This window comes from Heptranchias perlo, chromosome 29 (genome assembly GCF_035084215.1).
Source record: "Heptranchias perlo isolate sHepPer1 chromosome 29, sHepPer1.hap1, whole genome shotgun sequence".
Lineage (NCBI taxonomy): Eukaryota > Metazoa > Chordata > Chondrichthyes > Hexanchiformes > Hexanchidae > Heptranchias > Heptranchias perlo.
Window position 1 is genome coordinate 5,373,263 of NC_090353.1, and position 21,936 is coordinate 5,395,198.

General features: G+C 43.6%; 2 protein-coding genes, 1 long non-coding RNA gene and 1 other non-coding gene across 8 annotated transcripts in view; 3 read left to right on the forward strand and 1 right to left on the reverse strand.

Annotated features, from left to right (window-relative positions):
* safb (scaffold attachment factor B) overlaps positions 1 to 6,999 on the forward strand; it is a 57,012-nt gene extending 50,013 nt beyond the window's left edge. For 2 of the 5 annotated variants that reach the window (XM_067968009.1, XM_067968013.1), the window contains 2 exons: positions 3,281 to 3,347; positions 6,605 to 6,999. In XM_067968009.1, the coding sequence (XP_067824110.1) occupies positions 3,281 to 3,347; positions 6,605 to 6,770 (233 nt within the window). In that variant the 3' untranslated portion in view covers positions 6,771 to 6,999. Of the gene's footprint in view, positions 1 to 3,280; positions 3,348 to 4,772; positions 4,837 to 6,604 lie in introns of all 5 variants that reach the window. The other 3 variants (XR_010957884.1, XM_067968011.1, XM_067968012.1) reach the window with 3 other exon arrangements.
* Positions 1,557 to 1,695, forward strand: LOC137299813 (small nucleolar RNA SNORA42/SNORA80 family). Its single transcript, XR_010957990.1, has one exon. It is a non-coding gene; the product is annotated as a small nucleolar RNA SNORA42/SNORA80 family (small nucleolar RNA).
* Positions 7,000 to 16,953: 9,954 nt separating the features above from the next.
* Positions 16,954 to 20,558, reverse strand: LOC137299713 (uncharacterized). The gene is made up of 2 exons (XR_010957964.1): positions 20,492 to 20,558; positions 16,954 to 17,095 (listed from the first exon to the last, which is right to left on the reverse strand). It is a non-coding gene; the product is annotated as an uncharacterized lncRNA (long non-coding RNA).
* A 357-nt stretch (positions 20,559 to 20,915) lies between these two features.
* Positions 20,916 to 21,936, forward strand: part of LOC137299342 (E3 ubiquitin/ISG15 ligase TRIM25-like) — a 29,517-nt gene continuing 28,496 nt past the window's right edge. The window contains exon 1 of the mRNA XM_067968016.1: positions 20,916 to 21,496. Coding sequence (XP_067824117.1) covers positions 20,939 to 21,496 — 558 coding nt within the window. The 5' untranslated portion in view covers positions 20,916 to 20,938. The remainder of the gene's footprint in view (positions 21,497 to 21,936) is intronic.

Sequence of the window (21,936 nt, forward strand, 5' to 3'; positions counted from 1 at the left end):
GTGTTCAGACAGAAAAACATTACATACAAGACTACTGAATACACAAACGGTCAGAACACAAAGACAGAGAGAGAGACACACACCCAAAAGGCAGATGAAAGAGAGAGAATGACCAGTTGTATTAAAAACAGATCACTTTTTTCGCTGGTGGGGTTACATGTAGCGTGACATGAACCCAAGATCCCGGTTGAGGCCGTCCTCATGGGTGCGGAACTTGGCTATCAATTTCTTGCGTTGTCGTGTGTCTCGAAGGCTGCCTTGGAGAACGCTTACCCGAAGATCGGAGGCTGAATGTCCTTGACTGCTGAAGTGTTCCCCGACTGGGAGGGGACCCTCCTGTCTGGCGATTGTTGTGCGGTGTCCGTTCATCCGTTGTTGCAGTGTCTGCATGGCCGGAATCTTGGGTTCATGTCACGCTACATGTAACCCCACCAGCGCAAAAAGTTATCTGTTTTTAATACAACTGGTCATTCTCTCTCTTTCTCTGCCTTTTGGGTGTGTCTCTCTCTCTCTGTCTTTGTGTTCTGACCGTTTGTGTATTCAGTAGTCTTGTATGTAATGTTTTTCTGTCTGAACACCATTCCACTCCTTTGATTGCCTTGATTATATCTCTGCCAAGGGTATAATGGGCAGTTGGAAAGATTATCTGTAATCACCAGGCATTGTTCTCTGACTATATATCCTGTACCTTTATGGAATCCTACACTCACCTGACGAAGGAGGAAAGCTCTGAAAGCTCGTGATTTCAAATAAAGCTGTTTGACTATAACCTGGTGTTGTAAGACTCCTTACATTTGTCCACCCCAGTCCATCACCGGCATCTTCACATCAGAAGTAATGTTGTAACAAGACAAGCTTAGCCAGCTCTGTGTTAACTATTGGGTCACGTTTTTTTAACTGGAGTGTGCAGTTTTTGGAACCTCTTTAGTCAAAATTTAAATTTGTTCCCGACAGTCTAGGTTACCACAATGTTTTAATTGTCTATTTGAATCGGCCTGTTGCTTTTGAACTATAAGTTTTCTAATCTTCAATACTTAAACCAGTTTTTATGTGTTACAGTATGTCTTGTGTATGGTGCATGTCAGACTTCAAATATGCACATAGTGGGAAAAAAATTAAATTGCTTTATGGGAATCAAAAAATATTACTATCCATTTACCTCACTGTCTCACCACATCTCTCCCAAACTTCTGTTGTATCCTCCAATTCACTGTGAGCAACACGGGAGATCCACTTTTTTTGCAAAGTATAGCTTTAAACATGAATTGTACATTTAGTTTTATGTTAGACTGACAAATATGGAAAAGACCCAATTAAAGTTAACTAACATTAATTGCCTCTTGCTTCCCAAGTCATAGCAATTGGTCAGAGATGCAAAAGTGTCAGTATTAGACACATTATCCAAACTGCAGCACATTGTGGAGAAATGGATTAGACAAATGATGTCTGTATGACTGAATGGTTGAATGTGTCAGCAGGACTATTGAAATATAGGGATTGAGGAGCAACCACGTGGTTGTGTCTCCCTGTGGAATCACTCTTTTCCCACTCCATTAGCATGGCTGTGGATTTATGATGGGATCTATCCCATGATCTCTTCATAGTGTACTCCATGCCAAATCAAATGACTGCCCCAAACCATTGACTGACCTGGATCCTCCATAGGCCTGCTTCACTGATGTGGGCAGTACAGTGAATAATTAGCTATTCTCATTTTAAAGCTGATACGGTGTACAGTATATTATGTTGTATCAAGCCATCTAATCCCATTGATAGGAAAGGTGGTTGTTGTGTCTGAAATTTCTCAATTTTGATATTTCTCTAAACTTAATTTTCAGTTTTAAATGATTTCCCTCCTGGCTTCTTGTTGGAAGTAGATTTGGAATCTTAATTTTGTATTGGCAACATGTGCAAACTCTACTTGAGCACTAATCTATCAACTCAGTAACACACTTTATTGGTGTTTATGATTAGGGATTTTCTTGTACTTTTATTTTAGTTTAACTGGAGATTGTATTAGTGTACAGTTGTACATCCATGAACTGAACCTCAATGCAAACTTGGATTTTAAATTGCAGGGCACTTCCTCACTAGGGCAGACTTCAACAGGAAAAAATCAATGGTGACTTTGATAATTGCAATCAGTAATTTAATCCTTTGCAGTTACCCAACATTTGCAGCAGCTACTGCACCTATTTAAAGTATACTTTAATAAAAACAGAAAATGCTGGAAGCGCTCAGCAGGTCAGGCAGTATCTGTGGAGAGAGAAACTTGAGTTAACGTTTCAGGTCGATGGCCTTTTGTCATTCTCTGTTCACAGATGCTGCCTGACCTGCTGAATGTTTCCAGCATTTTCTGTTTTTATTTCAGATTTCCAGCACCCACAGTATTTTGCTTTTATTAAAGTATACTTTAGGTGATCTGAAGTTTCAGGTCTCTAGTTAATCATAAAGTGGTGCTTTTAGTATATGGCAAAATGGGACAAATCTAACTCAGATTAAAAGCTTCATACAACTTGAATTTATATAGTGCCATATCACATCCCCAGGACCTCCTATCCAGTGGATTACTTTTGACTCTTGTTATTTAGGCAAATGTGGCAGCCAGTTTCAAACAGCAAGGTCCCACAATGCCACATCATTCATTCGTGCAATGGATGATGAGAGAATCTGTTTTTGGTGGTGTTAGGGAGAGGTGTTAGCCAGGTCACTAAGGGACCTCCCTACTCTGAGTAGTGCCATAGGATTTTTTTACACCCAGCTGAGCTGACAGGCGGGTCTTAGTTTAACATCTCTCTGAAAGGTGCCATCCCTAGCAATGCAGATCTTTCTCAGTACTGTGCTAAAGTGTCAGCCTAGATTACGCGCTCAAATCAGTAGCCGCCTGATTCGGGAAACAGTGCCACCAACTGAGCCAAGCTGACATTACTGAAACCCAAATGGCTTTAAAGTTTGGACCTACACTGGCCTTTACAGCTTAATGACTTTGTGTTCATTGTCATAAGTTCTAGGGCACTGAATTTCTGCATTTATCAAGCCCTTCTGTTAGGGTAGGGATGGGGTGTTTTTGAGATGATGCTTTGGTTCTTGTTTACTTCTGGCTAGCTGTTGAAAGTATTTTCCCCTGAAATATAGTAATGGCGAGCAAACAGTTAGCCACAATAAATTTGTCCTGAGTTTTTGTTGAATTAATTTATGAATCTTTTGTAAAAATGATTAGTGTCATAGGTAATGTAAGGCTTTTTCTTGTGGAGAATAACTCAGTATTCTGCTATTGTAGGAGGTGATAGGGCCATACCTGCCCAGTCTGGACAAGGTCATATGATGCAACGAGGAGGAATGCCTGGGTAAGAAGAGACATGTCTTATTAAGTGAGAAGCTTATTGGCTTTGGGATTGTTGGCTGCTGCTGAATCCTGCTGAGCACAAATATAGTTTAGTTAAACAATATTTGATCAGGAGTTCTGAGTATCCTTCCTAGTACTTGTTGGCATTGGGATTTATAGGAGGTAATCACTGGGGCCTGGGTTTAAAACCAGTCGAATTTAATGAGATGAAAGTGGCCTTTCTTTGCTGGCTCTTACAGGTCATCAATGAGTTTGGGGCAGTACCTCATGAGTGTGGGTCTGCAGCACAGAACTGCCCATAATTTGGCACTAAATTAGCAGGCTTATTCAGGTGCCATAGGGATGGTTGGTGGGGGGAAAAGAAGTCACATTAGGGATGTGCTGAGATTGACATATAGATATCTGTTGGAGATGAAATCTTACTCTGCATTTGGTTACTTTGCACCTGTTCTGGAAACAAGAAATCAAGAGAAATTCCATTCCCCAGAATGGGCATTTAGTCCCCAAAACCTTAAAATTGATCTTGTAGAACTGGAATTTGTGCTGCTATTCCATCTTTCTGAATGTATCATTTTAATTGGACCTTACACTTCAAAAGGTTACATTACACTGCTTTCATAAATTGGCAGACATCATCGGTAAATAAACCTCAAAATTGGCTACATTTTGTGATAGCCTCTGTGGCAAGAATTCTGTTTATTCATTCTCTATAAAGCAAATGTTTTCATTTCAATTGGACTTTGTTGAACCCCTTAATCAGATACTGTGTGCACGTATATGTACATCCATTAATATTTACAAGCTGTCTTCCGTCGTCATCTCTAGGTCTGTTCACAAAATGGGAACTGCACATTATCTGGTTTTCAAAAATTAAATACTGTTTCAAGTGAGACTTCAAAACAAATCTTTATTACGCATTTTCATTATGGCTAAACAGCCCGTAAGCATGACTAGCTTTGTCCTGTGACTGTTCTATAGTTTATAAAACTTTCAGTATGTTAGTAGATTGTATTTACAGGAGAAAATTTGTGAAGGAATTCATATTTTCTATCTATACAGTATCACATTTCTGAGGGAAATGTTTATTGAAGCAGGCGATGATTTAAGATTGTCAACTATCTCCCTTTTTATTTTTCTGCTTAGCCACCTTTCATACAAAACACATTTTAAAAGCAGACGCTGATCTTGGGCCAATTTTCCATTTAGAAACTCATTTGCATATCCACACAGTTGGATTTCAACTTCTGCTTGAATGGTTTCAGCAGCTGTCTGTAGATGAGCGGTGGGTGAAACTTGCATCCTGCAACTGAACATGACTTGTTTTTTTAAATGAGGGTTACTTGGTGAGAAGTAAATTAAAATTGAAGTATTTGATCATGAACTACTTTTGTGAAAAGGTTGATCCCAATCCTTCTCATTTTACCAGAGCAGCTGAGTTCAGTTGGCATTCTCGGAACAACTTATGACTGATGTAAATATGCAGAATGGAGGTCAGTATAGTCTTCATTGCTGCTGGCATTAGTGAATGAAGTCAGTGCCGTTATCCATTCTGTTTTGCTCCATTTACTGAGAAACAAGTAGCCAGCCATGCAATTATACTTGCTACTAGAAAAATATCTGTGTAGACTTTAAAGCAACTAAGAGAGATCGTAGCATATGATCAAGCATAATTATATTTGTGCTCATCAGGATTCAGCAAATTGAATTTAAAAACTGGTTTAGAAGGGAGGAAACATAGAGAAGGAAGTGAGGGCAGTTTCTCAGAGTGATTGGATGTGGGTTCCGATCTCCCACTGGATTCTTTTCTCGGACCACTTCTGTCCACTGTGTATATCAGTGATTTGGATATAGGCATAGAGGGAGTGGTGTCCAGATTTGCCGATGATACTAAAATAGGAGCATAGTAAATAATTCTGAGGTCCAAAGGAAGCTGCAGGGGATTATGATAAGATGGTGGAACATGTAAAACAAAAAGTAGCAGATGTTGAGGCAATAGAGAGGCTGTCATGCTGATCCGCTAGAATGTTTCCTGGCACAAGGAAATAAAAGTATGAGACCTGAAAAACTGGGACTGCTTTTGTTAGAACAGAGGAGATTAAGGGGTGATTTGATAGAGGTGTTTATAAAGGGTTGGGACAGTGTATAGAAACAGACCATTTCTAGAGATTGAGGGGCCTAGAACAAGGGACCATTGATACAAGATTAAAAGTAAAAGAAACATTGGGGCTCCACCATAGTTAATGAATGAAACAGCCCATGTCAGCATTTAAGAATAGGTTAGATAGGTGGCTGAAGGAAAGGGGAATAAAAGGATATGGGAACAGGATGGGCATATGAGATTAAGACTACTGCTCACGTGGAGGATATACACTAACATGGACTGGTTGGGCCGGACGGTCTGTTTCCGTGTTGTAATTTCTATTTAATTCCTTACAAGACTGAGGCTTGGGTTTCTTGTGTGGGAACATATTTCCCACAGTAACTTTTCAGTATTAAAAAATATTTCAATTTATAACCTATTAATTTGTGAGCTGTGTTCTTAAATGAAGTTTGACAGTGCGTTGTGTTTACTAAGATATAAAACGATTGTCAAATTGTTGAATAGTGAGGCAGAGTCAAAAAAGCAGGGGCCTTCAAAATGGGTGCTGTAGTGGAAATGTTGGGGTTTTTGACGGATGCGCTTCAATGGGGACCATAGATACAAGATTAAAAGTAAGAGAAACATTGGGGCTGTACCAGAGTTAATGAATGAAACAGCCCATGTCAGCATTTAAGAATAGGTTAGATAGATGGCTGATGGAAAGGGGAATAAAAGGATATGGGAACAGGTTGGGCATATGGGATCAGGACTACTGCTCACGTGGAGGATAAACTCCAACATTGGTTGGGCCGGATGGTTGCCTTTAAATTGCTTTTTCTCATCCTTTTAATTTTCCTGTTGTATAATATATTTGTGCTGCACCTGGTCAGTATTTTGACATAGTTGAAGTTAAATAGGAAGAGATTTGGTGAGATTTCATTCTTCTTCTCATCCCCAAATTGAGATCTGCGTGAACCTGTAACATGAGTATTGATGGGTCTGCTAAATGTAGTGAGTGCCTTGTCCTATCTACAGATGTTCTACTGGCTATAGAGGTTTAATTTCTGTTGGGGCTCATAACAGCTGTCTCTGTGGACCCACTTTGGCTCGTTTGTATTTGGCTCTTGGCTTGTCCATCAGTACCACTGAATTAAGAGACAAATATCCTTTTTCCACAGGCATGGAGGATTTGTGCAAGGGGGGAACCAGCAGAGTAGTGTTCAACCGATGAACCGCACTGTCCAGATGATGGCAGGAGGTGGCATGCAAGGAACGAGCAGCTTTGGTGACCAAGACCGAGTGCAGAGACCGTCCAACGATCCCCGTTTCCAGCGTCGCTACTAGATCTTGTTTCTATTAACTGATTTTAATGTAAAAGAAATCTTTAATAGTGGTGCGTAGTGCTAATCACAGTACCATGTTCTTGTGTATTTTTGTTTACTGCCTCTGAAACCAGAATTGTTTTGGAATTAATGATCATTTCATGGTTACTTTATTGTTAAAGTACTTGTATTGAGCCTAGACTCTGATAAAGAGTCACTTCAATTTTCCATAAATAAAAATAAAAATGACACTTTGGGTATCTGAGATTAATTTTGGGATGAGATGCAAATTTGGCGGCTTGCCTTTTAGTTCATGACAGTAAGAGCTTGTTTATGACTGCCCATGGAGATTTCTAGTATGATTAATGGCAGACTGCAGTTTTGACTGTAGAAGTGCATCATTAAAGGAATGGCTTCTGATGCACTTACTAGCCTTTTCCTGCAATTTCATCTGGTCCCCGAATAACATGACTTCAGAGTTTATTTTGCAAATCGTTTGGCGATGCAGCGACATGCCTTCAGGTGCAAGAGGATGCTTTTGGCAATGGTTCTACATAACACTGCATTTAATTGCCTCTTGGACCCTGTTTACTTCATTGGCTTCCCCTAGTATTCTACAACTCCACAACCTTTGGATGGAAAAAGTTCTGGCGGATCTCCTTTCTTACTCTTAATTTCCTAATTCTGAATATTTTAGCCCTTCAGAGAAGAGTTGATGGTTAATTTTTTCCAATTCCTTTCTTAAACTTAACTAGATCACCTTGAAGACCTCTCATCCAAAGAAAATAAAATTTTCCTTAACCTTTCCTCACTAGATTACTGATGCTGGAATCTGTGTTCATTACCTCTCAGGGTAGATAGTATGTTCAAGTAGGTGATCGGAATAGCAAACAGTACACCTGATGGGGTCTAGCAAATGCCTTGTAATCAACAGTGCATTTCAGTTTTATTTATCCTTGATCCCCCTGTTGTTGCAACTTTGTATGCCTTTTTATCTACTCAGCTAGGAACTCATGAACCATTGATTCCTTGTTTCTATACAAATTGCTCTACACTTCTATACACTGAATTGCATCAGCCATCTGTTATTACAGCAGATGCAGTCCTATTGAACCTTAATCGTTCCTCACTTGTTCTGCCCCCTATTTTGGTGGTATCTGCAAACTTATCAATATTAAACATAGCAAGGGTACCTGGACTGAACGCTGAGGTACCCCACTCATAACCCCTTTCCAGTGTGAAAATGTCCCATTGATGGCTACCTGCTCCTTACTGTTTCTCAGGCATATTTCAGTGCCATTTTACCTCTTACTCCATCCTTCCTTAGCAGTTAAATATCGATAAAGGGTCTTGTCAAAAACTTTATGAAAATGCAAGTACATAATCTTGTTTCAACCTTCATTCGAGTCTTTCATTTCTGCTAGTCCTGTTGATTTTGTTTTTCCTTTTTGTTTTAGAATTATTTCACTTGGAATGTGGTTGTGGCTGCTTCTTGTGGAGAATTTGAAATGGTGGGGGGGGGTTCCGGGATGACCACATTTATGTAAGAAAGTGAAGGGCAATGAGGTGGGAGGAAATAAACGGGCAGAGCAGTGGCCTTAAAACAGCACAGGTAAGGGTGCGAATTGGTAGATGAATGGGGCATGGAAGCGGTTGGGTTGCAAAGTAAAACTGAGGGCAGTCAAAGGACGAAGTTAAGATTTTGGTGTACCCATCTGCGGATAATCAGGTTCCTAAAATCTCTCAGATGGTCAAGTGAAAATAGTAGAACTGAATGTGGATAGAAGAAACAAAATCCAGCCAGGTGATAGCAAATGGGATGGGGAAAAGAGCCAAATGAGAAGGCCCGGAGAAGGAGCGGGGATCAAAGTTAGAGGTTGGCTGATACTGTATAAACTATCTCCTCCCCAATGGCCTAGCCTTTTAACAATATTATATTATGAACTTCAATTACCCTAATATAGACTATGGGGAAAAAACAGTAAAGGGGAAGGAGGGTGAAGAATTCCTAAAATGTGTACAGGAGAGCTTTCTCAATCAGTATGTTTCTAGCCCAATGAGGAAGGAAACTGTGCTGGATCTAGTTCTGAGGAATGAAGTAGGGATAGTGGATTGTGTTTCAGTGGGAGAACATCTGGCTAATAGTGATCATAATATAAGTAAGTTTAAAGTAGTTATGGAAAGTGACAAAGAAAAATCAATGGTGAAAATACACAACTGGAAGAGCCAATTTTAGTGATTGTCCAGGAAAACAGTAAATGAGCAGTGGCAGGCCTTCGAGGCGGAGATAATTCGGGTACAAACCAAGCATATTCCCATAAGGGGGAAAGATGGGGCATCCAAAGCTAGAGTTCCCTGGATGACAAAGGAAATAGAGGTTAAAATAAATCAGAAAAAGGTTTATGACAAATGACAGGAATAGAACACAGTTGAAAACCGGGCAGAATACAGTGTGTGCAGGGGGAGATTGAAAAAGGATATAAGAGCATAAGAAAAAATTAGCGGTTAACATAAAAGGAAAACCAAAAATCTTTTACAAACACATACAAAGTAAAAGGATAGTTAAAGGAATGATGGAGTCAATTAGGGACAAAAAAGGAAATCTTGTGGAGGCAGAGGTCATGACTGAAGTACTGAATGAGTACTTTGCATCTGTCTTCACAAAAGAAGATGATGAAGTTAATATAGTAGTAGAGGAGGGGGGGGTGGAGTAAAGATATTGGATAGGATAAAAATAGATAGAAATGAGTAGCTAAATAGGTTGGCATCACTCAAAGTTAACAAGTACCCCAGTCCAGATGGGATGCATCCTAAGTTGCTGAGGGAAGCTAAGGTGGAGACAGCAGAAGCTCTGACCACAATCTTTCAATCATCCTTAGATATGGGAGTGGTGCCAGAGGACTGGAGGGTGGCAAATGTTACACCCCTGTTCAAAAAAGGGGAGAGAGATAAACCTAGTAACTACAGGGCAATCAGTCGAACGTCAGTGGTGGGGAAACTACGAGAGACCGTTGTCGAGGGCAAAATCAATTCTCACTTGGAGAAGCATAGGTTAATAAGGGACAGCTGGAGTCATACCTAGCACAAAGAAAGATGGTAGTGGTTGTTGGCGGCCAATCATCTAAACCCCAGGACATTGCTGCAGGAGTTCCTCAGGGCAGTGTCCTTGGTTCAACCATTTTCAGCTGCTTCATCAATGGCTTTCCCTCCATCATAAGGTCAGAAATGGGGATGTTCGCTGATGATTGCACAGTGTTCAGTTCCATTCACAACCCCTCAGATAATGAAGCAGTCTGTGCCCGCATGCAGCAAGACCTGGTTAATATCCAGGCTTGGGCTCATAAGTGGCAAGTAACATTTGCGCCAGACAAGTGCCAGGCAATGACCATCTCCAACAAGAGAGAATCTAACCACCTCCCCTTGACATTCAATGGCATTACCATCGCCGAATCCCCCACCACCAACATCCCGGGGGTCACCATTGACCAGAAACTTAACTGGACCAGTCGCATAAATACTGTGGCGACAAGAGCAGGTCAGAGGCTGGGTATTCTGCGGCGGGTGACTCACCTCCTGACTCCCCAAAGCCTTTCCACCATCTACAAGACACAAGTCAGGAGTGTGATGGAATACTCTCCACTTGCTTGGATGAGTGCAGCTCCAACAACACTCAAGAAGCTCGACACCGTCCAGGACAAAGCAGCCCCCTTGATTGGTACCCCATCCACCACCCTAAACATTCACTCCCTTCACCACCGGCGCACTGTGGCTGCAGTGTGTACCATCCACGGGATGCACTGCAGCAACTCGCCAAGGCTTCTTCGACAGCACCTCCCAAACCCGCGACCTCTACCACCTAGAAGGACAAGAGCAGCAGGCACATGGGAACAACACCACCTGCACGTTCCCCTCCAAGTCACACACCATCCCGACTTGGAAATATATCGCCGTTCCTTCATCGTCGCTGGGTCAAAATCCTGGAACTCCCTTCCTAACAGCACTGTGGGAGAACCGTTACTACAAAGGATTGCAGCGGTTCAAGAAGGTGGCTCACCACCACCTTCTCAAGGGCAATTAGGGATGGGCAATAAATGCCGGCCTCGCCAGCGACGCCCACATCCCATGAACGAATTTTTAAAAAGCGATTCTTCCTGGCTTTCGTACTTTTATCGTTGCCACTTCTTGACGATTGCCTCTCCTTTTTATATCTTTTGAGGTTTAGTCTTATGGTTGTTGACTCCCATAAAAGAGGCCTCATTGTCATTGTTACTTTTTTGTTGCAGTGTCCAAAGTCACGACCTTTCCTGTTCTATGTCTGTTTTCTGTTGTTTTCCTTAGCAGTAGACTAAAGTCTGTGATATGCTGCTGCTGTGTCCTTTTTGTTGCAGTGTCCAAAGTCGCGACCTTTACCATTTCTGTTTTCTGTTGTTTTTCTTTGCAGTTGACAAAAGTCTGTTGTTTGTGGTTAACTTACAGCCTGGGTTTTCCATTAACCAAAGTGTGAAAATTCATGACATTTAAATGACGCAAACAATCCTGTACCCTACGCACCTTGACCCCGTATCCCTCTATCCTCTTTTCCCTCATGTATGCTTCAAGCCTCCCCTTAAATGTGTCAATGCTATCTGTGGCAACCACTCCACGTGGCAGCAGGTCATTCTCACCACTCTGTGCACTTGCCTTCCGGTCTTCAGCCTGTCCTCGGAACCCCTCCGGTTAGAGGAGATCTGGGGCAGACCATAGTGCCGTGTTTCACTGGGTGTTCAGCGAGTAGATTGTGAGGAAAATGAGGTGGAAGGATGTTGTCCGTTCACCTTCTCTCTTCTGAGCTCCATCCCATGCCTCTGTTTTTTTTTTATTCGTTCACGGGATGTGGGCGTCGCTGGCAAGGCCAGCATTTATTGCCCATCCCTAATTGCCCTCGAGAAGGTGGGGGTGAGCCGCCTTCTTGAACCGCTGCAGTCCGTGTGGTGACGGTTCTCCCACAGTGCTGTTAGGAAGGGAGTTCCAGGATTTTGACCCAGCGACGTTGAAGGAACGGCGATATATTTCCAAGTCGGGATGGTGTGTGACTTGGAGGGGAACGTGCAGGTGGTGTTGTTCCCATGCGCCTGCTGCTCTTGTCCTTCTAGGTGGTAGAGGTCGCGGGTTTGGGAGGTGCTGTCGAAGAAGCCTTGGCGAGTTGCTGCAGTGCATCCTGTGGATGGTGCACACTGCAGCCACAGTGCGCCGGTGGTGAAGGGAGTGAATGTTTAGGGTGGTGGATGGGGTGCCAATCAAGCGGGCTGCTTTATCTTGGATGGTGTCGAGCTTCTTGAGTGTTGTTGGAGCTGCACTCATCCAGGCAAGTGCCTTGTAGATGGTGGAAAGGCTTTGGGGAGTCAGGAGGTGAGTCACTCGCCGCAGAATACCCAACCTCTGACCTGCTCTCGTAGCCACAGTATTTATATGGCTGGTCCAGTTAAGTTTCTGGTCAATGGTGACCCCCAGGATGTTGATGGTGGGGGATTCGGCGATGGTAATGCCGTTGAATGTCAAGGGGAGGTGGTTAGACTCTCTCTTGTTGGAGATGGTCATTGCCTGGCACTTATCTGGCGCGAATGTTACTTGCCACTTATGAGCCCAAGCCTGGATGTTGTCCAGGTCTTGCTGCATGCAGGCTCGGACTGCTTCATTATCTGAGGGGTTGCGAATGGAACTGAAAACTGTGCAGTCATCAGCGAACATCCCCATTTCTGACCTTATGATGGAGGGAAGGTCATTGATGAAGCAGCTGAAGATGGTTGGGCCGAGGACACTGCCCTGAGGAACTCCTGCAGCAATGCCCTGGGGCTGAGATGATTGGCCTGCAACAACCACTACCATCTTCCTTTGTGCTAGGTATGACTCCAGCCACTGGAGAGTTTATCCCTTGATTCCCATTGACTTCAATTTTACTAGGGCTCCTTGGTGCCACACTCAGTCAAATGCTGCCTTGATGTCAAGGGCAGTCACTCTCACCTCACCTCTGGAATTCAGCTCTTTTGTCCATGTTTGGACCAAGGCTGTAATGAGGTCTGGAGCCGAGTGGTCCTGGCGGAACCCAAACTGAGCATCGGTGAGCAGGTTACTGGTGAGTAAGTGCCGCTTGATAGCACTGTCGACGACACCTTCCATCACTTTGCTGATGCTTGAGAGTAGACTGATGGGGCGGTAATTGGCCGGATTGGATTTGTCCTGCTTTTTGTGGACAGGACATACCTGGGCAATTTTCCACATTGTCGGGTAGATGCCAGTGTTGTAGCTGTACTGGAACAGCTTGGCTAGAGGCGCAGCTAGTTCTGGAGCACAAGTCTTCAGCACAACAGCTGGGATGTTGTCGGGGCCCATAGCCTTTGCTGTATCCAGTGCACTCAGCCGTTTCTTGATATCACGTGGGGTGAATCGAATTGGCCGAAGACTGGCTTCCGTGATGGTGGGGATATCGGGAGGAGGCTGAGATGGATCATCCACTCGGCACTTTTGGCTGAAGATGGTTGCAAACGCTTCAGCCTTGTCTTTTGCACTCACGTGCTGGACTCCGCCATCATTGAGAATGGGGATGTTTGCAGAGCCGCCTCCTCCTCCCGTTAGTTGTTTCATTGTCCACCACCATTCACGACTGGATGTGGCAGGACTGCAGAGCTTTGATCTGATCCGTTGGTTGTGGAATCGCTTAGCTCTGTCTATAGCATGTTGCTTCCGCTGTTTAGCATGCATGTAGTCCTGAGTTGTAGCTTCACCAGGTTGGCACCTCATTTTTAGGTACACCTGGTGCTGCTCCTGGCATGCTCTTCTACACTCCTCATTGAACCAGGGTTGATCCCCTGGCTTGTTGGTAATGGTAGAGTGAGGAATATGCCGGGCCATGAGGTTACAGATTGTGCTGGAATACAATTCTGCTGCTGCTGATGGCCCACAGCGCCTCATGGATGCCCAGTTTTGAGCTGCTAGATCTGTTCTGAATCTATCCCATTTAGCACGGTGGTAGTGCCACACGACACGTTGGATGGTGTCCTCAGTGCGAAGACGGGACTTCAACTCCACGAGGACTGTGCGGTGGTCACTCCTACCAATACTGTCATGGACAGATGCATTTGCGACAGGTAGATTGGTGAGGACGAGGTCAAGTAAGTTTTTCCCTCGTGTTGGTTCGCTCACCACCTGCCGCAGGCCCGGTCTGGCAGCTATGTCCTTCAGGACTTGGCCAGCTCGGTCAGTGGTGGTGCTACCGAGCCACTCTTGGTGATGGACATTGAAGTCCCCCACCCAGAGTACATTTTGTGCCCTTGCTACCCTCAGTGCTTCCTCCAAGTGGTGCTCAACATGGAGGAGGACTGATTCATCAGCTGAGGGAGGACGGTAGGTGGTAATCAGCAGGAGGTTTCCTTGCCCATGTTTGACCTGATGCCATGAGATTTCATGGGGTCCAGAGTCAATGTTGAGGACTCCCAGGGCCACTCCCTCCTGACTGTATATCACTGTACCGCCACCTCTGGTGGGTCTGTCCTGCCCGTGGGACAGGACATACCCAGGGATGGTGATGGAAGAGTCTGGGACGTTGGCTGAAAGATATGATTCTGTGAGTATGGTTTTGTCAGGCTGTTGCTTGACTCGTCTGTGGGACAGCTCTCCCAATTTTGGCACAAGTCCCCAGATGTTAGTAAGGAGGACCTTGCAGGGTCAACTGGGCTTGGTGTTTTGCTGTTGTCGTGTCCGGTGGTCCGATGCCGGGTGGTCCGTCCGGTTTTATTCTTATTATGACTTTTTGTAGCGAGATTTTACAACTGAGTAACTTGCTAGGCCATTTCAGAGGGCAATTAAGAATCAACCACATTGCTGTGGGTCTGGAGTCACATATAGGCCAGGCCGGGTAAGGGCGGCAGGTTTCCTTCCCTAAAGGACATTAGTGAACCAGATGGGTTTTTACGACAATCCGGTAGTTTCATGGCCATCATTACTGATACTAGTATTTTAATTCCAGATTTTTATTTAATTAATTGAATTTAAATTCGCCAGCAGCCGTGGCAGGATTTGAACTCATGACTTTGGATTTTAGTCCAGGCCTCTGGATTACTAGCCCAGTAACATAACCACTATGCTACCGTACCCGGTAGTTGTCATTCTCAGGGCCACGGTAAACACTTCCTCAGGGTTTAACTTGTCAATACCCTTAATAATCGTGAATCCCTCAAACAGATCCTCTCCCACTCCCCTCTTACAGTTTCTCCTTGTTACTCAGACAGGTGGCCCTTTGCTGCCCTTTTCCCAGAGCCATGATGTCCTTCCTGTGATATGGTGCCCAGAATTGCAGTAGCCCAGATGGCGATGAGCCAATGCCCTTTATAGGCTCAGTGCCACACATTTACATTGTTCCACACTACAACCCAAGATTCAACTTACCTTATTTACTGCTGCCCAGCAATTCCCCAGTTTCTTTTCCTGTGTTGTATCATACATCCTATCTATTTAATGTTACAGTTCCAATGTTTATTATCCTTCCCTACACTCATCACTTACTCGTGTTGACAATAAAATTTGATTTTCCATTTCTCAGCCCAACATTCTAAACCATCTAAATTCCTCTGAACTCGAACAGCCGGCTCTGGATTGATTGCAGCCCCATCACCTTGGAGTCATCTGCAAATTCTGTCTCTAGTCACTTCCTGTCGCTCCAGCACAGGTCCATGTCAGTCTCCTTTGATCCAGCCAGTTGTGAAACTACTTCAATTACTGCCCACTTGTGATGCATCATAGAAAGACTCACTATGTTAAAGGTGCTATACAAGTCTATGTTAGAATCATAGAATCTTACAGCACAGAAGGAGGCCATTCGGCCCGTCGTGCCTGTGCAGGCTCTTTGAAACAACTGTCCAATTTAGTCCCATACCCCACCTCTTTCCCCATAACCCTGCAAATTACTCCTCTTCAACTACATGTCCAGTTGCCTTTTGAAAGTTCCTATGGAATCTGCTTCCACCGCCCTTTCAGGTAGTGCGTTCGAGATCTTAACAATCCTCTGCTCTAAGGAGAACAATCCCAGCTTCTCCAATCTCTCCGTGTAACTGAAGTCCCTCATCCCTTGTATCATCCTAGTAAACCTCCTCTGTACCCTCTCTAAGTTCTTGACATCCTTCCTAAAGCATGGTGCCCAGAATTGAGACATAAAAGGGATTTCACACCCGACCAAATTTATAAAAAGAGGATTGTAGTAGTCAGGATTTTGTGTCCTAATACGGTTGGAGTAAGACGGAAGAGGAAATTCAGAAATATATAGATAAGTTGTTGCCAAAGTGGCAGGAGAAATATGCAGAAGTGTGCACGAGTGAGGCCAGAGTTAAAAGAAAAATGAAGCTATAAAGATAAGCAGCGGAAAGCAGTGTGGTTGCTGGCCACTACAATACATTGTACTCAGTTGGGTGGAGAGTAATGAGAAACTAGAAATAGAGAAGTCAGAAGGACAGGCAATAATAGCTGTTTTAGAAGTCATCCTGAAAGAAGCGAGAGAGCAATGGGAGAAAAAAGAGGAAATATTCCAGTGTGGTAGGAGAATCCATGGTCAGGAACATGATGTAGCAATTTAACAGTCAGAAGTAGTTGAGCAAAGAAGATATGAAGGAGATATTGAGGACATAAATCGGGAAACCCAAATCAGGTGTTCTCAGCTAAAGCAACAGAATAATGATTTGCGAGCCACTGTAAGGGTGCTGGATGCAATGGTCCAAGAGAATAAAAAGGGAGACACAGGCCCCGATATTAATGCAAAGATGGGTTCCGAGTGGGGGGGCGAGGGGGGGGGGATTACGTGTGCGAAACCCGGAAGTGAAGTTAGCGGGTCGGATTCTGCGATCTCAACTTGATTGAATGATTAAATTTTTCCTTCCAGGTTTTCCGATTCCAAGCTGCGTGATGCATCTGTCTGATAGCCACCCTCTGATGCTTCTGTCTGATAGTCACCCTCACCCAATGCATTGCATCCATCGGGTGAATATGTGACCTTCAGTCACTCACAGGTCTGTTCTTTCGCCCCTTGTAGGAGAAAGGACTGGAGGTGGCCCGCCACAAATTATGAGGCTCACACATGCAGAGGACGCCATGGAGATAAGTGGCACATCTGCGTCCCTCTCAATCGGAGATCAAGAGACTGGGAACTCGCAGGTGCCTGTTGACAGAATTTTAAGAAGCTCTGACACACATGCTGACTTTATTTCATCAATGACTGAACAATGAGAAGCCTGAGTATGGTGATTGTGAAGATTGTTCCATTGCCAGGATCAATTCATTTCCATTTCTTTTGTCGTCCAGGGCTTTCATGCGTAGAGCAAGAGTCTGCAGAGATGACAAAAAGGACAACATCAGAGATTGAAAATTCAGATGAGAGATGAAGAATAGATGATTTAAAACAGGGGGAAAATATGAAAAGGGAAGATTCCATCTCTCTCTCTTACTGTTACAAACTATAAGATTATTCTTTAGTTTTTAGTGTACGGTCTCTTTAAGTGTTTGCACTCTGTAGTTTCAGGCTGTAGCTGGCTCCATTTCCTTTACTTCTCACAAATCTGAAGCATCGTTCACCCTTTGTAGTCCTGATCGTTTAATATAAGCATTTTACTTATTATGTTTTCTAAGCATAGTACCACTATTAAATGTACAAGAAAAAGTCAAAAGACTTTGGAGAATTATTATAGTTACGGGCAAATGCCCTATTTTATGTCTGTGAGGTTTGAGGTCTAAATCGATTGTTTTTTTTTCAATTCTCAAAGTTTCTTTAAATTTAGTTGAAATCTGCCTGAGCATGGAGCTGCTGTGGTAAAGCTGGCTCCACCCTCTTTTCACAGTCAGTGCTGCAACAAAGTTTTGAAATCTTACAGAGTTACTTCTACATTTGGGACAACTTTGACCCTGTGGGTCTACAGCCGTCCAACGGGGGAAGTTAGTCGGTAGCAAAGCACAGAGCGCCCCAAGACGACAGACAGTTGGAGATATCAAGTTAAGATTGTGTAGGGTGTTTTACTCCAAGTCTCCAAAACAAATGGAGGCAGAACAAATAATACTTTGTGCTTTCTCCACAGATGAAGCGAAATGCCATTGTTGTTTATATATTAATTACATTTATTATTGAGGGTATAATATGACAGGGGACTTAGAAACTGTAAAATGTGCCATAAGTGAATAGCATCCAATTTACGGTACTGTGGCAAATGGCCACAAGAGACATGCAGATAAAATGGGTACCAGAGGTAGAGAATGATAGATAACACAACGGGGGGTAGAAACTAGACCAGAGGGTGGTAGAAGGGTGGTAGAAGTTTGGAACTCTGCCGCAAACGGCAATTGATACTAGCTCAATCGCTAAATTTAAATCTGAGATAGGTAGCTTTTTGGCAATCGAAGGTAATAAGGGATATGGGCCAAAGGCAGGTATATGGAGTTAGATGACTGATCAGCCATGATCTTATCAAATGGCATGAGGGGCTAAATGGCCTACTCCTGTTCCTATGTTCCAGAGGAGGGAATCTTCAGGACAAGACAATTACAGTCGGACACTGTGGGATGGGTAGGTGCGATAACAAGGGTTTTTGGAACAGGAACGTCAATTTGGAATCTGGTAGATGTTGAGACTAAAGAGAAGCATGCGCGTCATTACGGACATGCACGATGGACAAACTGGTTGATGCACCAATCCTAAACGCAATTGATGAGCTAGCACGGGAAGAACGATAGATTGTGTATAACATGCACAACATTGCCAAGTTTTTCACTCAGACGCAGGATAAAATAAATGAAATGATATATAAGCGAAACGAGCGAGCAAAGGGAATAGGATGGGCGTATGGAACACAGGTGCTTTCGTCTATTGATCAAACACTGGGATTTTTGATGTGAAGTGAAGTCCCACATATTTTAAGGGGCTACGACCTTGTCTATTGGTATTCTAAGGGAAATAGTGAAACAAATGTGAGGCTGTATTAACCATCTGTAATTTGGGGAATGCTACTATTCACCCTATGGGCCAGGTTAGGGATAAGAATAAACCTCGATTTTTACGAGATAATTTATATGTGTCATTTATCCTATCCTTACCTGTCATAGATGTTACTACCCAAGTATTTACCGAATTGGCAGAACGAAATTCTGTGGGATATGTAGAGGGAGAAGTGTATAAGGAAAGGCTAAACTCACCTAAGTTAATGGTGTAACTGCATCGTAGTAGGTGCCCATTTTGGATTAGAGAAATAGAAAATTTACGGCACAGGAGGAGGCCATTCAGCCCATTGTGTCTGTGCCGGTCGAAAAAGAGCTACCCAGCCTAATCCCATTTTCCAGCACTTGGTCCGTAGCCTTGTAGGTTACGGCACTTCAAGTGTGTATCCAAGTATTTTTAGTATTTTTAAATGTGATGAGGGTTTCTGCCTCTACCACCCTTCCAGGTAGTGAGTTCAAGATCCTCACCACCCTCTGGGTGAAAACATTTTTCCTCAGCTCCCCTCTAATCCTTCTACCAATTACTTTAAATCTATGCACCCCCCCCCCCACCCACCCCCGGGTTATTGACCTCTCTGCTAAGGGAAATAGGTCCTTCCTGTCCATGCTATCTAGGCACCATATAATTTTATGCACCTCAGTTAAATCTCCCCTCAACCTCCTCTGTTCCAAAGAAAACAACCCCAGCCTATCCAATCTTTCCTCATGACTAAAATTCTCCAACCCTGGCAACATCCTTGTAAATCTTCTCTGTACCCTCTCTAGTGCAATCACATCTTTCCTGTAATGTGGTGACCAGAACTGTACACAGTACTCAAGCTGTGGCCTAACTAGTGTTTTATACAGTTCTAGCATAACCTCCCTGCTCTTATATTCTATGCCTCGGCTAATAAAGGAAAGTATCCCATATGCCTTTTTAATCACCTTATCTACCTGTCCTACCTTCAGGGATCTGTGGACATGCACTCCAAGGTCCCTCTCTTCCTCTACACCTCTCAGTATCCTCCCATTTATTGTGTATTCCCTTGCCTTGTTTGCCCTCCCCAAATGCATTACCTCACACTTCGATACAGCCTATTGTATTTGCTTACTTATTGCCACCAGGTTAAGCGTTGAGAATACATCCTGTTGAAAAGGCTGGGCCAACAATATAATCAATTATAACCATAACAATTCTGCTGATGCTGGCAATCTGAAATAAAGACAGGAAATGCCGGAAACACTCAGCAGGTCAGGCAGCCTTTGTGGAGAGAGCAAAGGAGTTAATGTTTCAGTTGTGAATTCATCAAAATTGACTGCCCTCTCCTGACACCACTGGGAGTGGCATTCCTGGATCTTTGCCGTCTCCATGTTGCTGAATTAATTGGAACCTCAGTCAATCTGTTCACTTTTATATGTGTTTGTTTGACATGAATGAGATTCAGATAAAAGAGTGCAGGCCCTGAGTGATGTTGTTAAGGTGTCAGCCGTGGCTCAGTGGCACCATTCTCGCCAGTGGATCGTGAGTTCAAGTCCCACTCCAGACACTTGAGCACACAATCTAGGCTGACACTTTAGTGCAGTACTGAGGGAATGCTGCACTGCCAGAGGTGCCTTCTTTCGGATGAAACTGAGGCCCTATCTGCCCTCTCAGATGGATGTAAAAGATCCCATGGCGCTATTCAAAAAAAGAGCAGGGGAGTTGTTCCTGGTGCTCCAGCCAATATTTATCCCTCAACGATGATAATTGAAACAGATTACCTGGTCATTATCTCATTGCTGCTTGTGGGAGCTTGCTGTGTGCAAATTGGCTGCCATGTTTTCTACATTACAACAGTGACTACACTTCAAAAGTACTTCTTTGGCTGTAAAACGCTTTGGGAAGTCTTGAGGTCATGAAAGATGCCACATAAATGCAAGTTCTTTCCTTTGTTAGAGATTCACTCCTGTCAGGTTCCTAGACTTAGAGCATTAGGTCTTCTATCCAATGTTAGTTGAAATTAAATCTTCCTTACAATGTCATTTAATCACATTTACATTTGGATGAGATTGATGAAAGTATTTATTCAGCTTAATATAATTCAGTACCCTTGCGATGCTGTAACTGATCTTCAGAACCATCTGCAGTACTCAGATTCTCTGTGTTTACGTATTTGACACTTTACAAGTCACTTTGTAACACTTTCACTTTCTGTTCTTATTTAGGCAATGGCGACTGCTTCACCTCAAGCATGGTTAGAAGAGGAGCTAATTTGTTCCATCTGCCTCCAGATTTACACCGATCCAGTGATACTCAACTGTAAACACAGCTTCTGTCGAGACTGTATTGAGAAAACCTGGGATAAGGCAGTTTTTACTGTTTACCCCTGCCCTGAATGCAGAGCAGAGTACAAGAAGAGGCCATACCTGGAGAAGAACTACAAACTGGCGAATATAATCCAGAAATACAACGCTTGGGATACTTCAATAACTTTCCTTCCATGCAACTACTGTACCAGCAAACCAGCCGTGAAGACCTGCCTGAAGTGCGAAGCCTCGATGTGCCCTGAACACTTCAGACATCACACTGAGAGCGCTGTGTTTAAAAACCATCTTCTTGTGGAGCCCACTGCAGACGTGTCCCGCTGGAAATGCACAGAGCACCAAGAGCTGCTGAAGATTTACTGTAAGGATGATAAAGTGTGTGTCTGCACTCTCTGCACTTTAATCGGGAAACACAAGGACCACAGGTGTGGGAGCATCAGCGAGGGAGAGAAGGAGCTGAGGGTAAGAAGGCACATTAATAAACCCTCTATCTGGGTGTAATTTTTTTTGTGAATCCATATGTGTTGCCGGCTGGTGTGGTGGGTGCTGACTCTCTGCCTTCAAGAGGGAGCTGGGCCGGTTCCTGACTGGGAAGGGAAGTAGTTTTATAGATAACACTTGGTCTGTGTGATCTCCTGGACTGGGTTTGATCACCTGAGGTGGGGGGGGGGGGGGTCAGAGAGGAATTTTCTAGAGTATTTTTTCCCTTATTGGCCTTGGGTTTTTCTGTTTTTTTCACCTCTCCCAAGAGATCACAAACCTGCAGAGGGGAGGGTGGGTGCAGGAAGTTTCGGTCATGATGCCACAGCATCATACACATGAGTGTGGGACAGTCTTGATGAACCAGCTGGTCTTTCTCGTATGTTCGTATGTTCTATAGAAAGAAGCACTTCACAACCAAA